Source organism: Cottoperca gobio, chromosome 22 (genome assembly GCF_900634415.1).
Source record: "Cottoperca gobio chromosome 22, fCotGob3.1, whole genome shotgun sequence".
NCBI lineage: Eukaryota > Metazoa > Chordata > Actinopteri > Perciformes > Bovichtidae > Cottoperca > Cottoperca gobio.
This window is the reverse complement of record NC_041376.1, coordinates 3,292,511-3,317,510: the sequence shown is the minus strand read 5'-3', so window position 1 is coordinate 3,317,510 and position 25,000 is coordinate 3,292,511. Positions and strand designations below refer to the sequence as shown.

At 42.3% G+C, this 25,000-nt stretch overlaps 3 protein-coding genes across 5 annotated transcripts in view; 2 read left to right on the top strand and 1 right to left on the bottom strand.

Annotated features, from left to right (window-relative positions):
• Nucleotides 1-10,330, top strand: part of strn3 (striatin, calmodulin binding protein 3) — a 19,042-nt gene extending 8,712 nt beyond the window's left edge. Inside the window, exons 2-16 of one of the 2 annotated variants that reach the window (XM_029460053.1) lie at nt 369-472; nt 1,531-1,604; nt 2,135-2,213; nt 2,538-2,699; nt 2,781-2,919; nt 3,110-3,245; nt 3,409-3,548; nt 3,654-3,817; nt 4,878-4,925; nt 5,065-5,186; nt 5,392-5,559; nt 5,656-5,796; nt 5,974-6,081; nt 6,394-6,480; nt 6,700-10,330. In XM_029460053.1, coding sequence (XP_029315913.1) covers nt 369-472; nt 1,531-1,604; nt 2,135-2,213; nt 2,538-2,699; nt 2,781-2,919; nt 3,110-3,245; nt 3,409-3,548; nt 3,654-3,817; nt 4,878-4,925; nt 5,065-5,186; nt 5,392-5,559; nt 5,656-5,796; nt 5,974-6,081; nt 6,394-6,480; nt 6,700-6,869 — 1,842 coding nt within the window. In that variant the 3' untranslated portion in view covers nt 6,870-10,330. Of the gene's footprint in view, nt 1-368; nt 473-1,530; nt 1,605-2,134; nt 2,214-2,537; nt 2,700-2,780; nt 2,920-3,109; nt 3,246-3,408; nt 3,549-3,638; nt 3,818-4,877; nt 4,926-5,064; nt 5,187-5,391; nt 5,560-5,655; nt 5,797-5,973; nt 6,082-6,393; nt 6,481-6,699 lie in introns of both variants that reach the window. The other variant, XM_029460052.1, reaches the window with a different exon arrangement.
• On the bottom strand, nt 10,181-15,049 carry drc2 (dynein regulatory complex subunit 2). Its single transcript, XM_029460057.1, is given in 9 exon segments — nt 10,181-12,053; nt 12,516-12,620; nt 12,706-12,930; nt 13,172-13,195; nt 13,197-13,316; nt 13,610-13,799; nt 14,284-14,453; nt 14,535-14,702; nt 14,883-15,049. Coding segments are annotated over 9 exon segments (1,425 nt in total). The 5' UTR covers nt 15,027-15,049; the 3' UTR covers nt 10,181-11,774.
• Nucleotides 15,050-18,224: 3,175 nt separating this feature from the next.
• The window catches only part of g2e3 (G2/M-phase specific E3 ubiquitin protein ligase), an 8,946-nt gene continuing 2,170 nt past the window's right edge, over nt 18,225-25,000 (top strand). Inside the window, exons 1-15 of one of the 2 annotated variants that reach the window (XM_029460615.1) lie at nt 18,225-18,354; nt 19,240-19,314; nt 19,752-19,849; nt 20,884-20,985; nt 21,067-21,191; nt 21,590-21,758; nt 21,934-22,040; nt 22,170-22,286; nt 22,456-22,580; nt 22,834-22,924; nt 23,505-23,672; nt 23,771-23,925; nt 24,103-24,287; nt 24,376-24,548; nt 24,837-24,876. In XM_029460615.1, the coding sequence (XP_029316475.1) occupies nt 19,257-19,314; nt 19,752-19,849; nt 20,884-20,985; nt 21,067-21,191; nt 21,590-21,758; nt 21,934-22,040; nt 22,170-22,286; nt 22,456-22,580; nt 22,834-22,924; nt 23,505-23,672; nt 23,771-23,925; nt 24,103-24,287; nt 24,376-24,548; nt 24,837-24,876 (1,713 nt within the window). In that variant the 5' untranslated portion in view covers nt 18,225-18,354; nt 19,240-19,256. Of the gene's footprint in view, nt 18,360-19,239; nt 19,315-19,751; nt 19,850-20,883; nt 20,986-21,066; nt 21,192-21,589; nt 21,759-21,933; nt 22,041-22,169; nt 22,287-22,455; nt 22,581-22,833; nt 22,925-23,504; nt 23,673-23,770; nt 23,926-24,102; nt 24,288-24,375; nt 24,549-24,836; nt 24,877-25,000 lie in introns of both variants that reach the window. The other variant, XM_029460614.1, reaches the window with a different exon arrangement.

The window sequence follows — 25,000 nt, the reverse complement described above, 5'->3', positions numbered from 1 at the left end:
TGATGTCTTCAAATGTCTTGTTTTATTCAGCCAACAGTCCAAAACCAAAAGCTACTCTCATGCAAAGCTTTAAATATTCATATTTGAGAAGACAAATAATTTAAAAAGAATTCACACAAGGGTTTCCATCATGTATGTTTTTTTTTTAGCCTACATTTCTTTACATTTTGATGAGATTGCATGAAAGAAGATTCCCCACATCGAAGCACTTTTAATACTGAAGAAAATGTTTAAACATGGTGATACTGAGGCGATGGCTTAACTTGTATGACATCTGCGCCTCACCTTTGCCCTCTGATCGTCTCTTTCAGTCTGTTTGATGACCTCATCAATTAACCGTCTGTGTCTCTCTCTGTGTGTCTTTACAGGCGAGGATAGCGTTCCTGCAGGGGGAGAGGAAAGGGCAGGAGAACCTGAAGAACGACCTGGTTAGAAGAATAAAAATGTTAGAATACGCTTTAAAACAGGAAAGGTAAGAAACTGATTCTGTGTCGTAACATTAATCACTATAATTAAAGAGATCAAAGGATACTGGTTTCTCTTTTACTACTAATGTTTCATCATGCTGATCTTTTTCCAAGTTACACATAAGATTTCACTTCTACTGAAAGTCTGCAGAGATAATCCATCAGTCAAAATAACATGTTTATGCTTTTCATTGATTTGAACACTTTGGCAGTGTGAACACGGTCTGCAGTTGTGGTGCGTTTAAGTGCTGATAGGAAACTTTGGTATTTGCATTTATGTCTGCGATTCACAATCCTGTTCATCACCTATTAATCTGTGTTCATTAATTACACATTTAGTTATTCATTTCATACTAATATATGAAACTAAGTGTTTCTTTTACACATTTTAAGCTGTAACTAGCAAACCATTTTCCAATGCAGCAGTTAAGGTCTCATAAAATTGTACTTTTAGCAGTAAAGAAATAACCCGGAACACAAAGCAGAAGCAAACATTGACATCACAAAAGGACGATGTTACCATTGCTCTTGCTTAAAAATAAAACAATAAAATAAAACCAATAATGTGATGTGTAGTATTTGATATATATGATCTACTAAACGTCAGCCGTGTTCCACTCATGCGACTCAGTTTGAATTAAATAGCAGAAGAAGAGAAATAGGACGAGTTGTGAAAGTCTGAGCTGCTGACGAGGTGAAACAGTCGCTCATAGAGGGAAACATGTGATTCAAGTTCTGTACATCCAAAGTACAGACGCTGCTGCGCTATAATGTCCTGCAGCTCACTGTTAGTCACATGCAGCTCTGAGACTGACCCAATTTGTTTTCACATCACAAATGGTGATCATATCAAAAGTAGTTAAAGGCATCAACATGTGAGACTAAAATAGGAGTTGGAGTGTAAGTGGGAAGACGCCATGATTAATATAATATTGCTCATTCCTGCTGAGGTGTGTTTGTAATGTGAAGGATTTGAAAGAATACGTCTACAGACTAAAACAGTAAATATTGATGCTGTTTGTTTGAATATTAATTAGTTAATTTTCTTTTGTTTCCTCCTCAGAGCAAAGTACCACAAGTTAAAATACGGCACAGAGTTAAACCAAGGGGAGATGAAGATGCCAAGCTTTGAATCAGGTAGGTGATGAAAGGACACGATAAAGAGACGTTGGTTTAATGTGTCACAGAGCAGCTTTCTGTTAACCTGCAGTGTAACGCAGAAATACATTTAATACTTTTACTCTCATCTTCCTTCTCCTCTTTAATCTCTTTCCCCCTGATTCTCAGTTTAAGAGTCCCATTTTTTCTCTCCCGACACGTAAACTGATCGTATTGACTAAGACCTTCCTAACTGGATACAACGTCAACATCATTTTCACACACCTGCTTCACCTCCAAACTATTTTCATTGGTCAAAATCGATCCTGGCGTTCGTTTTCAGCGAGCTATCCGCCAGAGTTTGCTCGCTCACTGTTTGTTAGGAAGAAGTGTAACACTGGAACAATCTTCTTACTCATTAAAATCATTCAAGTAGACTTCTGTCTTTGTCCATCATGACTTTTAGTTTAGTCACGTCACAGCCTTTGAGCGTGAACATGTCCAGCGGGTGTTGGTTTATCAGTATTTCCCATATTGTCTGATTTCTGTGTGTGTTTGTCGTTTTTCAGACGCCAAAGACTCCGAGGTCTCTGCTGTTCCTGCCAACAGTCAGCTCACCTGGAAACAAGGAAGACAACTACTCAGACAGTAAGAACAAGTTTCAGTGTAAACTCTTTGTACAATGTTAGAAGAGACGACGTTACTAATCATCCTTTTAGTTAGTTGTCAGTTAGATTGTCCTCCGAGTATCTGAAGAACATGGCCGACTCCATTGTTTGATATTTCATTTGTCATATAATATTAACAAACACTCAGTCAAGTTTTGTGATCTGCATTTTCTGATGTTTTAAAGACAAAATAATTAATATCCAGAAAATAATTTGCAGATCAACGTTACAAGATGGCGTCTTCAAAACCAAAATGAATCCAGTTCACTATGATGTAAAACTGTGTGTGTGTGTGTGTGTCCAGGTACCTGCAGGAGGTAGGATACACAGACACCATCCTGGACGTTCGTACGCAGAGGGTTCGATCTCTGCTCGGCCTGTCGGGCTCCGAGCAGAACGGATCTGTGGAGAACAAGAACCTGCAGCACCTGATCAACGGGACGGAGCGCCGCAAGGACAGCAAAAGGTACACACATGCACATACACACAGAGTTACCAGGGGTCAGAGGTCACACGGGTTACACCTTTTTTGTGTTTCTGTGTCCAGGAGTCCAGGTGACGTTCTGGAGACGTTCAACTTCCTGGAGAACGCGGAGGACAGCGACGAAGACGAGGATGAGGAGGGAGACCTGATGGACGATATCAGCACTGACAAACACCACCGAGCCAAGAAACACAAAACCAAGGTACACGCACACACACGCACACACACGCACACACGCACGCACACACACACACGCACACACGCACGCACACACACACACACATCCTCCTTCCTCCACCCGGGCCTTCCACCTTCTTTCCCTTCTGATTTCTCCCTCCGCTTTCCCTGATTCTTCTCTCCTTGATGTTTTTGTCCTCCTCCTCCTCCTGCAGGTGGGGAACGAGGGCTTGGCATCGGAGGACGACGCAGACACGGAGGAGGCTCTGAAGGAGTTTGACTTCCTGGTGACGGCAGAGGACGGAGAGGGAGCGGGCGAGGCTCGGAGCTCTGGAGACGGGACAGAGTGGGGTGAGAGACTCGGGACATTTTCACACCTGCACTGTTTAGTTTAAAATCCTGAGGGGGAAAAGCATTGAAGGTTTTTGAAAATAGACATAAATCAGTAAATAAAGGGGATTCTACTGTTAAGAAGTTTAAGTTTGTTAAATTAAATCCCTCTCTCTCTCTGCAGCGGAGCCTCTCCCGTTTCCTCCCGGCAGTGGGAAGTCCTTCCTGTTAGGCAGCTCAGACGACGTGTTGGAGAGCGTGCTGGGTTTGGGCGACCTCGCTGACCTCACAGTCACCAACGACGAAACAGACTACAGCTACGATGTAAGACACAAACTAAACCCCAGCTGCAGTTTAGGACGCCCTCATTGATCAATTTAATCAAGTTATCTATCGTATGTTATTGACTCTCAGCTGCCGTCCAATAAGGAGTCTTCGTTCAGGAAGACGTGGAACCCGAAGTACACGCTGCGGAGCCACTTTGACGGCGTTCGAGCGCTGGCCTTCCACCCTGTGGAGCCCTGTCTGGTCACCGTGTCCGAGGATCACACCCTCAAACTGTGGAACCTCACGAAGACCGTCCCTGCCAAAAAGTACTTTATACACCACCGCAAAACATAAATCTGTACTTTAAAGTGAGCCAGTGCTCTGATGGATGAACCAGCTTTAATCTCAACACAATTCAGTATCTACCTAATGACCTAGACTATGAGCAGATTAAGTTCCCAACGCTTCCTACAAGCCTCCGTGAAAGTGAAGTGAAGTGAAGTGAAGTGAAGTGAAGTGAAGTGAAGTGAAGTGAAGTGAAGTGAGGTGAGAAACTTTTCCCTTGAAGTGTAGCTGTACCTTAACTGGGAAACCACACTGATGGATCTAAACGACTTCAGCTGGTTCCTCCTGTGCATTATGAGCTCTGTATCCTGGTTGACCGTACAGACGACTGTCCCCCTGCCCAAGCTTTCTGGGAGGAACTGTTGCACCTCAGATTTAATGCTGCGGCGTCAGTAAACAAAGTTAACTTGGCAAATGATTTGGTTCACAGGGCGAACCCGAATCTGAAGACAGTTGCTTACCACATAGAACAGTTTGTGATGACTACAGGTATTAGTTAACAGAATAAAATAGTATTTTGTAATATTACTTTGAAAGGAGCCATTGTGCGTAATGAATACTTTACTTCTGATACTTAAAGTACATTTAGCTGATGATACATTTTGAGTTCAGGACTTTTACCTTTCGTCAGAGTACTTCTTCCGTCTATACGTGAGCTTGTATTTATTGTATATCACAGACAGTATTTCTTCACTTGGTGCAGCTCTTTCTTTGTGGATTCTCTCTGCTTCAGAGGAAAATCCCCTCTTCCTCAGACCTGACAGATCCTTCAGTATTTGCATCTCATTTCCTCCTCACCGCAGCGTTTCTGACACTATTCAGCCGAACTTCAAATACAGACGCATCAGTGTCCCGCACATAATCCCTGCAAACAACTCCCCTCAGGGTTTAGTGCAGCACGGGACATCATGACAGAGCTCAGCTTCCGTTTTAAACATTAGTAACAGAGGTGATGAAGAGGGAGGCTGCATGATGATGATGATGATGATGATGTGTTCAATAACAATCTGGATGTTTTATTTCTGTCTTTTTGTTTTACAGAAGTGCCTCTTTTGATGTTGAGCCCGTCTATACATTCAGAGCCCATGTGTACGTAACACACACACACACACACACACACACACACACACACACACACACACAGCTAATGAAAAGTTATCTGCTAAAACTTCTGCAGTTAACACAACTAGTAAAAACCTTTTAAAGAGATCTGTCTCTCTCTCTCCAGCGGTCCAGTGTTGTCGTTGGCGATGACCTCCAGTGGTGAACAGTGTTTCACTGGAGGCATCGACTCGACCATCCAGTGGTGGAACATCCCCAGCTCTAATGTCGACCCCTATGATACCTACGGTACGAACACACACGAGCACTCACACGACTGTAGTTCTGTTCTGGTGGGAACATTCAGTTGTCCTAATTTTCCAACAATGTTCATACTTGTACATAACTGTCCTCACTTTTAAAACACTTGTTGGTTCTCAGAAAGACGAGAACAAGCAGGACCATGCAGTACAATAACAGACCCCTCCCCCTTTGTTTCCTCTCGTCCAATCAGATCCCAGCGTCCTGGCGGGGTCGTGGTTGGGACACACGGACGCTGTGTGGGGATTGGCTTACAGCGGCATCAAGAACCGCCTCCTGTCCTGCTCGGCTGACGGAACGGTGAAACTGTGGAACCCGACGGAGAAGAACCCCTGCATCAGCACTTTCAACACAAACAAAGGTGAGGACAGAAGGCGGGGGCCGGAGAGGGCCCCCGGAGGACAGAGGAGACCACAGGAACAGCAACTTATCAAAATGTTAATCTGTGTGTCTGTAGAGCATGGGGTCCCCACGTCGGTGGACTTTAACGGGTGTGACCCCGCCCACATGGTAGCGTCGTTTAACGGCGGAGATGTGGTGGTGTACGACCTGGAGACTTCCCAGAATGCACTGGTGCTGAAGGGTCAGGGAGAAGGCAGTAAGTGACACACAAATTCAAACAGACGCAACAGAAATGTGTAATTTTTAGGTGCATTGTCACTATTTGCCCGAGTCACTTGTACAAAAACAATTTTCTCTTTTTTTCACTCGCTCCTCTTTTTCTTCTTCTTCTTCTACTCTTTAAATATTTGTCTTTTTCTTCCCCTCCTCTCAGCACTCCCGGGTTCGAATCATATCAATAAGGTGGTGAGTCATCCCACGTTGCCGGTCACCATCACCGCTCATGAAGACCGACAAATCAAATTCTACGATAACAAGTCAGGTCAGTCTGTCTGTCGCGCTCCCCGTCTTGTGTTGTGAGACACAAGACGTCCTTTTTGTCTCCTCGACCACATCGTGTGAGAAGCTGCTGTGTTTATGTTGAATTTATTTATTTATATCTGAAACCCGAAACAGTTATTTTATCATAACATAATTTTACGGACGAGATTTAGCTATGACAGTAGTTTACGTTTGTTTTCAGTACACCTGATAAAAGACTCTCAGATCCTTAAATTCATCTCAAAACCTGCCAGCGACATATTTTACAATATTTGATATGAGAAACATAACGATACTAATGGTCTGTGTGCAGGTAAAGTGATCCATGCCATGGTGGCTCACCTGGATGCAGTGACCAGTCTGGCTGTGGACCCTAACGGGATCTACCTGATGTCTGGAAGTAAGAAACACACAGAAGCTGCGTCATACACAAAATGTGTCCTCCTCCTCTTCCTGCTCCTCCTCCTTTGATTCTTACTTGTATTCTTCTTGTCCCTCTTCCTTTTCCCCCTCCTCTTCCTCTCCTTCCTCTTTATCTGCTTTTTTCCCTCTTCATATCTTTTCCCTCCTCTTCTTGATACTCCTCTTAACCTTCCTCCTCTCTCCTCCACCTCCTCAGGTCACGACTGCTCTCTGCGTCTGTGGAACCTCGACAGTAAAACGTGCGTTCAGGAGATCACAGCTCACCGTAAGAAGAGCGAAGAGGCCATCTACGACGTGGCGTTCCACCCCTCCAAGGCCTACATCGCCTCCGCCGGAGCTGACGCCCTCGCAAGGGTCTACGTGTAGGCGAGGAGGAGGAGAAGAAGAAGCCGAGGACCGCGGGCCGATAGACAGAGACAGGGAGGGAGACGTAGAGAGAGAGGCTAGTCTGTTCACACACAAACAGTATTCAGGTCTGTTCAGCTCTCTGAACACAGATTATATATTAATGAAAGACTGGAGGTGACCGACTGAACACACACACACACACACACACACACACACACACACACACACACACACACACACACTTTAAGTTAAGTGCAGCAGTGTCGTCTCCCTCTGATTGACTGTAGACACTGAGAGACGTTCAGCAGCAGAAACGTTGTGGAAACGTTGTTTAAACTCTGCGGGTCGAAGCTGAGCAGCTCACCTGTCCTGTGATGTCACGATGACACTACATGAAGCCCCCCCCCCCCCCCCCCCCTCCCGCGTGTAAACACAAGTCTGACCGCCGTATCTCAACAGCAGGAGCAGATGCGGAATTTACAGGAAAAATCCTCCCCATGAATCAGCGCTCTGTGATGTTCTTGTTTCTGTGTTCACTCGTTTCTTCTGTGGACGACGTCAGACGTAGGTTTTGGTGTCGGTCCTTCGATCTTCAACAGAGAACTGTTTCCACAGAGGCCAGGGAGAAAAATAACATTTTGGTGATCCATTTTCTAAGTGATCTTATGTTTTTATCTCCTGTGTTTATGGCCTAAAAACTAAGTTTTGCCAGGATAATCTTTCTACGTTTTTTTTTTTTTTGTGAGAACAGGTGGAAATAAAAAGCTTTGCAGGGATTTTGTTTTTGTTTTAATCCTCATTTTGGCCACTTACTGACTGTTCTCAATAGACCAAAAGATTTCTTGTTTTAATTTCTCCTTGCACTCTAAACACAAGTTCTGTAACATTACTGTCACTATTAATCGGCGCTATTCTGCCGGTTTTTTTATGACTTAAAAAACAATTGATTATCGTAGTTGCAGATTAATTTTCATAAACACAGGAGAGAAAACAATCGATCTTGGAATTAGTTTTTTTTCACTTGCCTCTCGTACGGTTCACGTCTGTGATTCTTTTTTTGTCTTTATTGGCTAGTGAGATGACAGGAAATGAGGGACACAACAAAGGTCCCCAGCTGGACTCGGGGACGTTGTTGTTTATATCGGCGTCTTAACCCGTAAACATTTTGGGGACGCCCAGAACCTTTACCAAGTATGTGTCCTCGTGAGGTCGGTGGCGATGCAGTGAATACTTGGTCTCTCTTGGAAGTTAACGTTTAAGTCAAACATACATGTGCCAGCCACCATCACATGACTCTTGTCCGACAGAACGCTCTGCACTTCATCAACAGCCAGTGCCAACCCTCCTGCAGTCGCACCATTTTAGCGGCTCGTTCGTCGACACTTCTGTGGTTCTATTTGCCAAATAGCAGATAACGGGGCTCACGGGGCTCACATCTCCGACTCAGAATTACAACAGTGGCTTTTCCAACTCTGCTGCTCACATTCACAGTCTGAACTATGTAACCTGAACGCAGCATGACTTCACTGTTACTTTGATAAGTGAGCGTTGCATTCAGCGCTGCTGAAACAGAACATTCACTTAATATCGTTGCTGTTGCAGTTCCTCCTCCATTAATGAAGAATATCCGTTTAATGGTGCAACGGTGTGTTGACGTCTGGTGGATGCTTTGCGTTTCACCGGGATACAGCGATGACGACAATGTAAACAAATGTTTAGTTATGCTGAAAAACCTTGAAACATCAGACGGAGAAAAGACACTTAGAGGAAATATTAGAAATGTCTAGTTGAGCCTGAGAGGAAACTTTCTTCAACTTGAAGTAAATGAAACGGTTCTATCGTTGAAGCGTGTTGCTTGTCAAAAATGAAACTGAACGGAACATCTGTGGGGGATTTTTCCTTTAAAGCGTCTCCAGCTGCAGCAGTCGGAGAAGAAGAGTATCTAACGCAGGAACAGGAAGTCTGAAGTTTTAACCAGTCAAGGTTTTGTTGTGTTTAAGTTTTTTTAAATCTTAAAATCTGAAGCTTCAGATTGTCTTTTTTTACTGTGTTTTTAAGAAGATTAAGAATTTAACAAGTTAAAATATATCAACTTAAAGAAACTGAACATCACGTGTTGGTTTTGTTACTAAATACTTAAACGACCACATCGGGTTAGAAATCAGATTTTCTGTTCGTCTCTCTGACGAGGTGTGAGCTGATTGGACGTCTGTTCTAATGGGTACAGAGGATTGGTTAATGCACCACCCCCCCCTCAGCCCCTGGCGGGCCAATCAGAGCCCTGCGTTTAAAACCGCCAAGTTAAGGAGCGAAGGATTCAGGATTCAGAAGTTGGCGTTACTGTAGTTGCGTATGGACGTTTTTCTGTTTGTGTAAAATAAATCTAGTTTTTATAATCGTTTTTATAAACGTGGAAACGTCTCGTTAACGGCACCGAGGAGGATTCTGGGTCCTCACTCCCGTCCAGTCCTGCCATCACTCCCGCTCTCAGTGGAGGTTTCACGTCATGTAGAAAGTAGAGGAGAGAGGGAGGAGCTGCTGAGGAGTGTTGAGATGCAGCCGAGGAGGCGCTAACGAGCTCCGTTTGTCGGTCAGCGTCTGTCCCGGTCACGCACACAAAGATTATAATTTTTTATTTATATAAAGAAATCCATTAAAACAGAAGTACAAACATTTCTAACCCCTCAACCCACCCAACTACCTTCTGTTAATTGACTTTCCAAATTGGTACCTGAACGCAGCACAGTCTCAGTGTAAAGGAGGTGCTGCTGCAGGAACTCCTCTGTAGTCGGTCTGATTTAAGGAGAAGCTGCAGGTCCATCCCTCGTGGCTTCACCCTCCGCTGCTCCTCCTCCTGTCACTGTGTGAGTTTTCTCTTCACGTCGAGTACATTTGACTTTTCTTCATCACAGCTTCAACAAAGCCGGAGTAAAGTTATTTATATCATTTTTTAATTTTATTTTAGTCTCGTCCTTATAAGGAAAAAAGAACCGGTTTGAGCTCCAGGAGAAAACGCTCCAATCAGACGCCTCTCGGGGCCCGTTTTTGAAAACAAAAGCTGCCACCTGATTGGCCGAACATCCAGACCAGAGTTTTATTTCATCGTTGTGGTTTGTTTTAATTTAATTTTTTTAACTGAAGGGATTTGTAACGCGAGCGTCTCCTGGTTGATCACAAATCTTTATTTTTCTTTTCACCCACGCTACAACTTACTGTGTAACTAAAGACTTTTTTGTTTGTGTAATGCATGATTAATACAATAAAAGTATTTTTTCTAGTCTTCCAAAAAAAATGGGGGAAAAAAAGTTCTGATCAGTTTGCGAGTTTTGATGAGTTTTGTAATTTTTTTTTTTTTTTTTTTTTTTTTGATTTACAAACTATGAAACAGCAGATTTTAAAGATTGTACCACATAGCAGAATACAACTGTTGAAATGTATATAAAATGTCTATAATAACTATTAAATGGTGTACCTGTACAGAGGCTGCTGCTCCGCTCATCATTCTGTGTGAACACGCCGTCCACAGCGCTGCATTGAAAGCACAGGAAGTGTACCACCAAAATAAAAGTTGAGGCAAAGTTCAACACTTCAGTTAAAGATTCTGTAGTTTATTTAACAATCGGGATATTTTTAAAAAGGTCACATCTGCTTTTACACTATGTGGCTCAGTTCTTCTTAGTTTTAATGAAGAGACATCTTGACGCTCCAGGATCCAATATCTTAGTTCAATAAGGGGCAAATGATAATAAACCAGAGGAGTCATAAGATGATGTATAGGATGGAAAGGAATCAAAACACACAACATAATACACACAACTAGGATTCTTTTCTGACTTTGTTTTATGAATCTTTACAATTTTTTTGTAAAATCCCTGATAACATGACTTCTTTAAGGCTCTTATTACTCGCAGTAAATCTGAGTGCAGATAATCGCTCATTAGTGCTACATTTTAAATGTGACGAGGGGACACAAGTTAAAGGCAGTCTGTCCAGAACTGTGAGGACATCTAATCACAACATGTCAGCCGCTGAGCAGCTCAAATGTTGGAACAAATGTAGATATGAACTCTGCTGCTGCTGCTGGTCCCAAGATGTTCAACAAATTGTAAGATTTCCTACAACAGTTCGTATCTTAAACATGTTTTTAAAGAGCTTACAGAGTTGGTTAATTGGTGAGTAAATCAACATTAATGGAAATAAGTGAGGAGTTTATTAAATTAGATTTGGGGGTCAGATGTTGAAGATATGAATTCCTGCGTCGTCTTTGATTTTTGACTGAAATGTTTGCAGTAAATCGTGTTTTTGTTTGTTTTCGTTGTTATTGTGACCGAGTGACCAGACCTTAAGATTTCCTTCCATCTGTGGAGATATCTTCACCATTCCTACGAGAGCTTACTTCATTTATTGATCAGTCAATCAAGCTATTTTGATAATTAACTGTTCATGTGATTTTTCATGTCAGAACGTCAAACGTCAAACGTCTGGTTCCAGTAACTCCAGCGTCACATTTGTTCAGTTTTTTTTATCTCAGTAAACACAATCTCTTTGAGTTTTGAACTGTTGGTCAAAATCAAACAAGACATTTGAAGACGTCGCTTTGGAAATTATGATTTACTTTCTTTTCACACAATTTAGAATAAATAATTAAACACGATCTCATCATGAAACTCGTTGTTAGTTGCAGCTTTACTTCTTTATGGAACAAACGTTTCCTTGAAACTGACATTAAGTCACAGGAGACTTAAAGTAAACCTTGAATTTATAATATTTTATCAGGGAATTTTTTATGTTTCAAAAAGGAAAACACAATTATTATGATTCAATGTTTTTGGTGGTGTCAATCATTAATAACAAATTCAACAAGAAAGGTAAAACATCACGACAGTCCTTCTTCTAATGCAGCGTTATATCAGTAACTCCGTGTCACTGTGAGTATTTGACGGCGTGAACAGCCTCGATGACGGTGTACCGTCTGTTGGCGTCCGGTGCGATGGTGGCGATCGGGGCCTGGTACACGGTGAGCAGAGCGTGGGGTCCGTCGAGGTCGTGGCCGTTGACTGTCATGGCGTCCAGGTGCTGACGCAGCAGAAGCCTCAGCTGCTGGTTCTCTCGGACCAGATCGTCTTTCTGTATCATCATAGCTTCTCGCTGCAGCACAGAAGTGTTGATGCTCCTCGTCACATGACGCAGCTCTGGTATCTCCTGCAGACACACAGGTCAGTGAAGGCAACAGTTCACTGTTCATCATCCATCACAGCCACTTTAAAGTAAAGTCCACCCACACCCAAAGTGTGTTCTTGTTCCTTCAGATGTTTGAGCTTCACTCTGCAGTTTGTGTTCACCTCATTTATCTGCTGAAGTTGCAAAGTTTCTTCTACCTGTGTACCTTTTAGACCTGTGATATAATTAAAGGGGATCTTTGTCACACAGTACTGAGAGTCTAACTTTGTTTGAGGCTGTAATGCTTGTGTTTTGAGTTTGTTTGAAGGCAGGAGAAGGTCAGAGTTCGAGGCTGTGTCTATTTCCTGGAAGAAGAACATACCAGTGCAGACCTCCTGCACACTGAAAACGTTTCAGTGGAAGAAGATGAGTTCAGTTTTTATCAGCACGGCCACACGCAGGAACAGACAAAAGGAAGAAGTGGAACTCTGAATCACATCCTACCTTTCCTGGTTCTGCTGCCTCGGGCGGGATTAATAACAACGAGACTTTCTTCTGCTCGCTCTCCAGCTTACGACACATTCCGGCGACTCGTAAAACCTTCTGACCCTGGATCAGCACAGAGGGAAAGGATGAATGAGAACATAGAGCACTCAGTTGTGGACACACAGGTTGCGAGACAGACGCGTGTCACCTTGGCGATGACCGTCTGCAGTTTCTTGGCCGCTTTGTCGCTCTGGACGGTGAGCTCAGTCAGCTGTTTCCTCGCCACCGTTTGAGCCTGAGTCAGCTGGTCCCGGAGCGCATGAGTCTTTCTGTTCACCTGGTTTCTGGCGGCTGTCATATCTTTTTCCACCGACTCGTTTTCTGTCTCACTGGAGCTCCTCTTCCCCTTCTCCCGCAGGTGGAGGACAACATCCTGAGAGAGGAAGGAGACGAGATCTGACGCTACGTTATCACACGGAGATCCTGCTACTTTGTCTGTAATTGCTCTTGTATAGTTCACATTTGTACTTCTGTTCCTTACACTAGTTGTAGATGCCTCTTATTTATTGATTTCACTTCCAATAAAGCTTTTGAAGCTTTGGCTCCTCTGATGGATTTAATATTGGCTTTAAATCTGATTAAATCACCAAATAATAAATGTGTCTCGCACTGACCTGCAGCTTCTTCGTCCTTCTTCTCTTCCGCCTCAATGTTCTCATCTAGGAGTTGGTTTTGGAAGAGCAGCATGGAGAACTCCCCTGTTTCTCTGCTGGAGACCTGCCCAGCGTCCTGCTTCTTCTGGACGGTCTTCTCCTTCGGCTTCTCATTCTGTCCACAGAGACGGGAGATATATTACCGTTTGTAATCAGCTGTTGTCAGGATGTGTTTCTTCTTTTCTTCCATAATAACTTTTCTAACAGGGATACAAACTGTTTAATTCAGACACCACATGTATTATATATGCTTGAAATAGTTTTGGCATCAGAAGAAGAAGATGTTCACCGTGTACAAAACCTTCATACAAAACAACATCTATTTGTAAAGAGGAGTCTCTACAACCTCAAACACTCGTCCTCTCAGCCGTCTGACTGGACACAATCATCTTTTTTGGCAGATTACAAACTTTTCAACAGTAGTCTGTGACTCTGAGTTACCTTTCCTTGACTTATCTGGAACGCTGCGATGCTTTTACTGTACAGCATGTTCATTTTCTTCATCATTGTTTGGTGTTGCTGCTCCACAGCGAACGTCGCGTCCTCCAGATCGTCTCGCTGCTGCTGAGAGTATGTCAAGATCTGCTTCCTGAAAAACAACCAGAGACGTTATCATCTGTCTGTCTGTACGTGTGTCCTTCGCATATCTCGAATAACCTTTCGTCCGATTGACGTCACACTTGGCAGGTATATTGCTGAGGACCAAAGGGAGGGCGAGGGCCAGATGGTGGCGCTATGACAACTAACTTGTAACTTTTGAACCGTAAGTCTCATGAACAAGATTTCCTGGATTCTGTAGGTCCGGACAAATCTTTCCATATAAGTCAGGCTGAGTGACCATGAGAAATGTAGTACCATCTGGCCAGTAGGTGGCGCTGTAGCATCATCATCTAACTATATGATATGTATGAATGACTGTCTAACATATCAAGAGTTCATCCAATCCACCGGGTATTGCACTAGTGGATCAAAATGCAGCAGAGGATGAGGATCTCTAATACCTAAACTTTCTGAATCCAGACGTCCACCCTCTTGGTTCAGAGGGGGGGGGCACTGTGGCTCCTCAGACTGACCTGTCGGAGCTGAAGCTGGAGTTCAGGTGCTGCAGGCTGTTCTCCCACTGCTGCTGCACAAACATCAGCCGCTTGTCCTGCAGCGCCCACAGACGCTCCATGTGCTGCAGGTGGACGCGCCGCACCCAGGCCGACTGACGCTCCGAATCCTGCAGGTCACGCTCCAGATTCTGCAACACAAACAAACAGGAAGTGACGTCCTGAGCGTCAGCAAAGTGCAAAGCATAAGGATGAGGAGCAGGTCGGTTCACCTTGACGACGCTGTCCAGGCCGTCCAGCTGCCTCTCAAACGTCTGGCTGAGCACCGTGAGGTCTCCACGCAGATCGGCGGCTCGAGTCTGACGGAGAATCGACCTCCAGCCTTCGTTCAGCTTCAGCAGGTTCACCGCAGTGTTCTTCTCCTCCTTCTGCAACTTGTCCTGATTCAACAGAGAGAAAACAATCGATGTGTTCAGCAGATGTTCAGTAAAATTGTAAAACACATTCATCCCAAGGAGGAGATCATTCTGGTTACATTACATTAGTACAGCATTAATGTACTTTTTGGTCTTAGGATTTATTTATTCTTTAAACATCGAGTGATTATAAATGAGAGCGACCTTCAGAAACAGAGTGAGGACCTCCTCTTTCTTCTTGGCCATCTCCTCCTCGGCCTGAGCTCTCTGCTGCAGGAACAACAGCCTCTCCTCCTCCGTCTTTCCTCCACCTCTACCTCCTCCACCTTTCTTGGCTTTCTTCGGCATGATCCCTCCTCCTCTTCCACGTCTTCCTCACTCTGCTGCTTTGTTTTATATCTGACTGCAGAACACAGTGAACGAAGTGTAAACTTGAAGTTGATACTTTAAAAGAGCTTTTAGACCGAAGATAAAGTCATTTTAGTTATTATGTGCAGATCATGGAGGACAAGACTATCAGGAAACAGCATCAGTGAGTAAAAAGGTAACACCTGCACATTTACTCCATGCCAAAAGTTTCATTATGACAAAGTTTTGATCTTACTTGAATGCTTGAAAAATTAAAGCCACGCTCATCATACACACCAACAGGCCGACGAGCTTTATGGTGGCAGGTATGGTTTATCCAAAACACCCAGGGTGATAAAACATCCGAGATAAAAGGTGCAAAGCAAAAATTAGTAGTACAAAATCCATACTTATAAATATCATAACATGCATGTCATATATATAAATATTATATGGAATTAATCATCCCATTTATCAGAATGTTTTTTCTTTCAGATTCCACTGATTGGACAAGATTTAGAGGAACACACACACACTCAATTACAATTAATCAATTAACCTAACTCAATTTACAGTGCCATAGTTAAATCTCTGAATACTTTTTTAATTGTTTTTTAAACTATAAATACATTTTCTTTTACATTTAAATTCTAAAAACATGTTTTCATGTTTTAATATTATCATTATGGGTATAAACCATTCGAAATGAAAGCTATAACACAATTATATGCATGTGTTTGTTGTTCTGTCTGCAGCTCAGAATCTAAATCTGAAATGATTAGTCGATTAATTCATTAGTCAAATTTACAAAATGTTGATTGGCAACTATTTTTGAGTATTTCCAACATCAGATAAAAGAAGATATTAAAATGATAGCGTGCAGCACATATAGAGTAATAACAGAAAATATTAGAGATGGGATGGGAATGTGTTTATCAGCCTGCACACAGACAAGACAACTCTTGTCTTGTGTGAACACAACATCACGTTTCCTCGTGTTAAACGAAGTGAACCCTCCTCACATTATAATCTGCCATTAGCTAGCCTAGCATACAAAGTGCTAATTTAGCCAACGTGAGCTAATGTTAAGATAGTCTCTAACGTTTCCTGTTTAAGTACATTTAACTCCCAAAACATAACGTTAGTTGGGCGTTTAGCGTGAGTAAAATACATAGACTTTACATAAATGGTCAAATAAATAACGTAAATGTACCTGAGAGAATAACAACTGCCGCTGGTGAGTGTTTGTGTTCCGTCTCCATAGCAACAGCTTTGGAGCCCGACATGTTGTTTACTTCAAGATAAAATAAAACTTTATTTATCCCGAGGGGAATTGCTGTGCTGCATTTGCAAAACAAAGTGGAAAGAGGGCAAATATAAATAATCTAAGGTAGGGTGCAAATCCAAAATATAAGCCACAATGCCAATGCTTAACATATTGCTAACAATTAAAGTTTACAACATGTTGTTTCACATGAATTTATGTTCAAGATGTGAGGAAAATGGACAGAATATAAAAAATATCAACACAACCATGTTAACGGTAGAGATCCGCATCAGTGGGCTGCATAGATACAGCATGAGATCTGCATGGTTAATACAGAAATAATGTTAGGAGTCATATAATAATATGTAGTATCAATGATAGAATCAATATATATTGATATATCTATATATATCAATATATATTGATATATATAGATATACAGTGCTGCTTGAAAGTTTGTGAACCCCCAGACATGGTCATTGTTTTTGTACAAAAATGTAAAATAGCCTTATTAAATGTACATCCAAACACCAATTTGTAAAGCAGACTTTCCAAATAATGGACAATAATGGACACAAACAAAGAAGTATTATGATTTTTCATTATTTATTCAACAAAAGTGGTTTATCTCACAAAAACTGAAATGTTGACCTGTGCAAAAGTATGCGAACCCCTTTAGTTAGTAGCTTGTGACACTCCTTCTGCAGCCATTACTTCAACCAAACGTCTTCTGTAACCCCTGACCAGTCTCTCGTATCTGCTGTTGGGGATTTGTGCCCACTCCTCCTTGCAGAAGCCAGTTGAGAGAGGTCGGAGGCACATCTGGCATGTACCGCCCGCTTTCAGGTCTGGCCACAACATTTCTATTGGATTGAGGTCCGGACTTTCACTAGGCCAATCCAGAGTACGAATCCTCTTTCTTTTAAGCCATTCCTTGGTAGTTTGGCTCGTATGCTTTGCTTTGGGATTTCATTTTTATATTGTATTTTTATTGTTTTGTGCATTTTTATATTATATTCATTTATGTTGCTAAAAATAGCAACAGTTTCTTTTATTGTCATTCTGTAATTTCATAAATGTAACAAATATAGTATAACTATATATTAAATCTATAAGCTGTGTTATCAAATATGTTTTGCGACTCCAGACAAATCTTATTTGGTGGAAGAGGTGCAAAATGACTCTTCGGATAGTAAAGGTTGCCGAACCCTGGACTAACAGATTTACAGTTTAGTTAGTAAATGGACTTTGTATTTAATCAATATTCTCCTGTTTGATTAATAAGATATGAGAATGTTTTTACTATGCCGAGGTCAGCACACTGTGTCCCCTTCTGGAATCCTATTTAATTTCATATTAAATAAATAACTACATACATAAATAATTATGCCTATAAAATAAATAAATATGTCTATTAAATCCTGAAATAAATAAAGACATAAATTATAAATGAGTGATTATAGCTCAATAAATTATAAGGTATACATCCTACAGCCTATTTTCCAGATTCCACAGTGGCATTGGAATTTAAAGGGTTAAAATTCTGAAAATGAATAAATATTTGGTAGTTATTGAGTGATGTTGTATAAAAGATTTAAATATAAAATAATAATAGCCTACATTTTTAAAGCAGTTTTTAACAATAAATATATGAAATAACAATAGACAAATTAAAAGAAATGATAGAGAAACCATTTATATATTTTTTTAGGTGTATACTGTACACTGGCAAAATACAATACAAAATAATTAAGATAATAGTTTGATTTAACTACACTGCGGTATTCCCATGAGAAGCATTCTTGGGTGTAGGCACACAGGATTCACAATGATTCACCTAGATGACATTTGCCAACCGTCCATCAGGGGGCGCTAGAGCGGAAACAGGATACAAAGCGCCGAAGAAGAAAAACCAGCGGAAGCGGAAATGACTTATTTTTGTTTTGAAAAAGGGAAATTTAAAACTGGACGGATAGTCAGACGTAAAACACAAACAAACGGAATAAATCCTCACTAAACGACACCACAATGGCTGCAATTTGACATGTTTCACCCCTGAATGTAAAGTAGGTTTTTATTTATTTAAAATTGCATCGTAAATCTGATGAAGATTAACTCTTATTTCCTTTTTGTAACGTCTCAACCTGAAAGGCTTGTTTGATCTTTCTTCAAAACAATGACATGTCTGTCTGCACATTCTTACGTTTTTTACGTTTTTTATATTTTATGCAAATATATTTATATGTGTATATATATCTCAGGTAGCATATATGTTGTTCATATATTCAACGGTCACAGGTGTTTACCGTAATTATTTACCCCAGTTAAATTAACGTTAGCTTACTTTAGTGTTGATATTGCAGTTAAATATCGTCAAGTTTATCGAGTAAACTGTATTTATTGTCTTATAGTAATATAGTACAGTTCATACAAACGTATACATATAATTTGAATTGAATCAAAAATAAAAGTTGACATCAATTTCCAGTGTCCATTCTTGACCTCTATTAAGTTGTTTGTAGTTAATTTTTAATGTCATTCTCAGTATATTTATGCACTTGTCTTTAGGCCTCATGACCTCATTACTTTTAGTGATATATTTATATTAGGGTTGTAACTAATTATATATATTTTTTTGATGAATGGTGATGGACTTAGTCAACTAATTGTGTCAGCATGAATTTAAACACATAAAAAAGGCTGCACAAGAAAATAGATGACATGCAGTATATATGGACATCACTTTCCCCCAAAATTCAGTCTGACATTTGTATATAATAAATGAAATAAAGCTATTTTAAATTTAACTAAATCTGGAGAAACGGTATGAATTTCTAACAGTGGATCCAGCAGAGTTTCATCACTTTTTTTGCGATGATAAATCTTTCTGCAAAAGCTCAGTAGATTTGACCTCTGACCCCCGTTGGTCTGTCTCTGTCCCCGCAGGGTCGCTTCACACCGAAATGAAGAAGAAGGCAAGGATGTCTCAGCGCGCAGTCACGGGAAGCAACCAGGGGGAGTGTAAGTGATCTGCACACACCCACCTACACCTGACTGCTTTTACATAATTACTATATATTTATATTACTCATGTTCTCTGTCAGAAGCTGCTGATGTCTAAAACGGAAGAAAAAGTCAAAAGTCTTAAATCTGCATTTATAAATCATCATTTGTCAGTTTTAATTTGTCAGCAGTGTGTTATTAATCATTCCACAGAGGTAACAGTAATAAGTGGATGTTTATTAGAATTGTTTAATGTTATAAAGTGTGTCCTGAGTCCTGGGAAAAACTGACGAAACCGGTCGTCCCGGTAGCTCACCCAGACGACCCTTATACAAAGGCTGAGTCCTTGCCACAGCAGCCTGTGGTTCGAGTCCGACCCGTGGCCATTTGCTGTATGTCGTTCCCCTTCTCTCTCTCTCTCTGTCATATATTCTTCCATATCTGTCTCCGTGCAGGCTGTGCACTCTGCAGGCTCAGTGATGATGACCCGGCCATGTTTGGGGAAAAAGTCACAATCAAGGAGCACAAACTCTCTGTTCACTACTTCTGTTTGGTAAGTGTGTGTGTGTGTGTGTGTGTGTGTGTGTGTGTGTGTGTGTGTGTGTGTGTGTGTGTGTGTGTATTCCGTGCTTTAGAAATTAAAATTATAACCTATAATTTCTAACATATCTTCAACCTGTCAGGGTTATTCAAGATTTACAGAACCAATTGGGAATAAATGAGGTCATTCTATCAGTACTTATTTTGGATCATAAACAGTGTTGCCAACTTGGAGACTTTCTCGCTACATTCAGAGACTTGTTAGACTCTTAGCAACTTAATTTCTGAAAAAAGCTTATTAAGAGCATAACGGTATAAGTGAGAAATATATTCAGATATATTATATTGTGGTTCACTCCCGTGCACGCTGCTCAGAGTAAGCTTCTCTTCTCTCCTTCTCCTCTGACAGTGTGGGGCGGGCACTCAATGTAATATAATACACACACCTTTACATTCTTATAAATAGATACTGATTAATGAATAGTTTTGTATAACTAAATAGGCACATAGTTTTAGAAAGATGATAAAGAGCTGACTCTGTGACAGCCCTAATTACTATGATTCTTCTCTGAGTTGTATACAATTGAATTTTCCATTAAAGAAAAGTTACACAAATGTTTCTTTGTGCCGTCATTGAAAGAAAGAAAATTACAACTCTAGATCTTAGAAGTACTTCCACGAGATCAGTGAATCAGTTTCATTTGTTTACTGACCAATAAATCCCAGTATGAAGTCAGTGTTTGCAGATATCTTTTAGTTCGTACTTCATGTTTAAGGGGGTGTGCAGGAGACAAAACCAATGTTTCTGTCAGTGACTGAAATGATCAATGTTTATAATTCAACAAAGGCGTCATGTTGCCTGACAAACATTAGAAGAAGAGTTTTGTTTAAACAAAACTAATGAACCATATGATGTTTTAAATGATTTGATCTGTCCTCTAACAGCACTGAGGCTCCACACACAGCCCTGTTGATACTCCTGAGGTATTATTAACAACCTGTAGGTTTTGTGACGGAGTCTTATCGTCAGTGTGTGTTGTGTCTCAGCTGACGTCTAGTGGAGTTTACCAGCGAGGAGAGGAGGACGAGGGCGTCTTTGGTTTCCTGGTGGGCGACATCAAACAGGAGGTCCGTCGCTCTGGTCGACTGGTGAGAGACTAAAATAAATCTTTTATCTCATCTTTATTCTGTTTACCGTGTGTGTGTTGACTGTGTGCGTGTGTCTTTCAGATGTGCAGCAGCTGTAAGAAGAAGGGAGCGTGTGTCGGCTGTAACGTCAGAAGTTGCAGGAAGATGGTCCACTACCCCTGCGGGAGGAGCAACTTGTTCATCTCTCAGTTCACCGGAAATTTCGCGTAAGTGAAAACATTAAATGCTTTTATTTTTATTAGTAAGGTGGCTCGAGGCGACGCTCGAGCCACGATGACCTCTAACCTCCCTCACGTATTCACTATTACCTTCATAACAAACACTTAGTAGTTTACTAGTGAGCAAAACCATTCAGACGCCTACGGTATGCACCATCAGCATTATGTTTGCACCACCATGACATGGTGTCAAACAACACACACATCTAGAAGAGGTGCAGAACTGCATCGTAGAGTTTCATCACTTTGTGGTAGAGTAAGAAGACAGGGTGGAATCTTGATATCAACTTGTAACATAAGAAGATAGAAATGCTGCTGTTATTGGTCTCGGGTCCTTGAAAGTGCTTGAATTTTACTCCTAAAAAGCCGCCTGTCTCTGTGTCCAGGTCGTACTGTCCGGATCACAGTCCCACTCAGTCTCTGTGTGTGAGTTTAGACCACAGCCTGCCTCAGTCCTGCTCCATCTGTTTGGACTCCATCGATCCCGTCCTGAGCTACTCCGTCCTCAAATGTCCGTCGTGCTACGCCAGCTGGTTCCACAGGGACTGTGTGCAGGTAGTGTGACATTTGATGACATTGCACAATAAAAGGATCTGTTTAAGCAAATTACGTCAACAACAAAAAAAACAAATTCTGGAATTGAGTCGTGCAGATAGTTTGCCAGTTGTTTGGTTTGTTCAACAGCATTTAGATTTATTCTGTATGTTGTGTGTTTCTGTCTGTGTGTCAGCATCAGGCCCACAGTGCAGGCCTCTTCTTCTTCAAATGTACACTCTGTAACAACATGGAGAGCTTCCAGGAGGAGATGCTGCGGATGGGAATATACATCCCAGAGAGGTAACGTGATCCTTTATATGTGACGAGGCTTTTAGGATGTGTTGTGATCACACCTGAACTCTACAACAATAGGAAATGACCGCAGAAGACAAGATTGTTTTGTAATTCACCGTATGTTCTTTTCTGCAGAGATGCATCATGGGAGTTGGAGGCAAACGCGTATTCAGACCTGCTGGAGGTTTACATGCACTGTGACGCTCTCACCTGCCTCTCCCACAACGGACGGACCCACTCCAGCACGACCGGGTATTTATGTTCTTATGTTACTGTTTCATTCAGGGAAACAAACTGTTACCTTTAGTGGTGTAGAATATTAATGAAAAGTCTAAAGCCCCACTGTCACTAGTGGAGCAGCACACACAATGTATCTCATGTTTTGCTCCTGTGACCATGTTGTTGTTGTTGTTTGTTTTAGTCGGTTTGAGGTGATTCGCTGCCGGTTGTGTGGCTCCAGAGGGACTCACAGGAAATGTTCGGGGCTGGAGTTGGACACCAGCGACTGGGCCTGCAGCGACTGCACACAGGCTACTGACGGCAAAGGTCTGAGTCTCTGATGGACCCAATGATTTAACATTTGTCGAATCTGAATGTATTAGTTTCAACTCTTTCTTCCAAAGTGTGAAACAAATTGATTAATATTTATATATATTATAGTTAATTATTTTGTCATTATTTTGTTTAATTTAGTGCTGTTTAACTAATTTACAATTACTGCTTATTTTGCTATTGATATTGTTGCATTTATGCTGCAGTTTATTTTATTTAAAGTGAACCATGTGCTTGTCTTTTCCAGCTTCCCTAGTTGCGTCTCCTCAGCAACGTCAGAGGAAAAGTCTGCTGGCCAAACGCCACCTTTCACCCATCCACTCCTCCAGCAGTAAGAGGTACACAAACCTAACGCACCTCTTCTCCATGGTCAGAATGATCCTTTATATTTAATTGGCAGTTACATGAAATCTCTCTCCCCCTCCCCTCTCCTCTTCCCCCCCCCTCTCTCTCTCTCTCCCCCCCCTCTCTCTCCCCCCTCTCTCTTCCTCCCCCCCTCTCTCTACCTCCCTCTACCCCCCACCTCTCATCCCCCCTCTCTTACCCCCCTCTCTATCCCCCCCTTTCTTCCCCCCCCCCTCTCTTCCCCCTCCCCTCTCTACCCCCCCTCTCTCTCTGTACTGTCTGTCTGTCTCTCTCTCTCGTCTCTCCCTCCCCCAGCTCTCCCCCTCCCCCCCTCTCTCCCCCTCCCCCCCTCTCTCGTCTCTCTCTGTCTCTCACCTCCCCCCCTCTCTCTCCCTCTCCACTTTCCCCTCTCTCACCCTCCCATCTCTCTCCCCCTCTCTATCTCTCCCCCCTCTCTCTCCCTCTCCCCACCCTCTCTCTCCCTCTCCCCCTTCTCTCCCCTCTCCTCTGTCTCCCCCCCCCCTCTCTCTCCCTCTCCCCCCTTCTCTCCCTCTCTCTGTCTCTCTCCCTCAGACCTTTGTCTGTTGGCTCTGGATCACCTGAGGAGATCCTGCGGGCGCTGGGCCCTCAGCTGCGCCCCCTCAGTGTGCAGGTGGAGGTGGACAGGGATCAGGCTCTGTCTGCAGGTGTGGAGCTGTTGAGGAGGGCCAACTTCGACTTCACGCACACTCTGTCTGTCAGGTGACTGGACGATAAACTCACCTTTTTCATTTTTTAAATTCTTTATTTGGTAGTGTGTAAACACTTTTTATTTGTGTCTTCTCATCATCTCCGCCCAGGTTCAAAGACGACCAGCAGACTGCATTTCCCAGCAGCCTCCAGGACATCGACACAGCCAGGCAGCTCTTCCTGAAGCTGCTGGTGCAGCAGATCCAGGACTCTGCGGTGTTCGAGGGTCCAGACGGTTCCAAAAACCTGGCACTGGACTCCCAGGGTATAAATCATGATTTTATTCTGATCTTTTTTAACAGTTGCATCGTTTGTTTTTCTCTTTTCAAACACCGGTATTTCATAATTCAATATTATTGAAATGTTAAAAGAAGAATGAAATGCTTTAGTGGCAGGAGATTAGAAACGTGTGAGCAGTAACCACAGCTCTGTGCGTCTCCAGCTCTGCGTGACGACCTGTACTTTGACGTCGGCTGCCTGCTGGCTCTCTCTCTGGTTCACGGCGGTCTTCCTGTCGGCTTCTTCTCCAGCGCTCTCTTCCAGTGTCTGTTCAACTACCCGCCCAACTCCCCGCTCGCCGTCATACACATGACCCCCGACACACACTTCACCAGCCGGGTCAGCATGGTGAGTGGGACGGCCTCGTTGTAAAACTACATGTTTCGTTACAGATGTCTTATGATAGAAGGTCGAGTGATTGATTGGCTGATTTTAGATGGCGGAGGCGGAGTCTTTGGACGACCTGAAAGAAATCATGGCTGCGAGTTGGGAGTACCTGGAGTTAGCCGGCTGCAACCGACCAATCAGCAGCCTGGAGGAGAGAGAGGCTCTGGTGGAGGATCTGGTCAGCTTCACGATGATCACCAGGATGCAGCTTCCACTGCAGAGGTAGAGAGACAGCTCTGTGTTTATTAAAGTGCAGATAAATGAACATTAGCATTATATGTCCCCTTTAAATGAGCTTATCACATTATTGGTATCATATGGAAATATTCTCATGACTTCTGATTATGTCTTTCTATTGAACATCTCCATACTTCTATATTATTCTCCTCCTAAACTACTAATCACAAAGTTTAGCTGCAAATTAAGTCTGTAATTTGACACAAAGTGTTTAAACTGCGAAGCTTCAGTATCATCTCTGCCGAACTGTAAGAACTTGTTATTGTCCTGCAGGTTTCGGGAGGGCCTGCAGACTTTGGGTGTCTTTGATCAGGTGACTTTAAAGTTTGCTTCCCTCCTGTATTATCACACTGTCTGTTTGATCAGCCCCCACCTCTTCAGACAGGACTTTACAGCTCCTGCAGAGTTATCACAGCGACACTCCTTTAATCTGATGC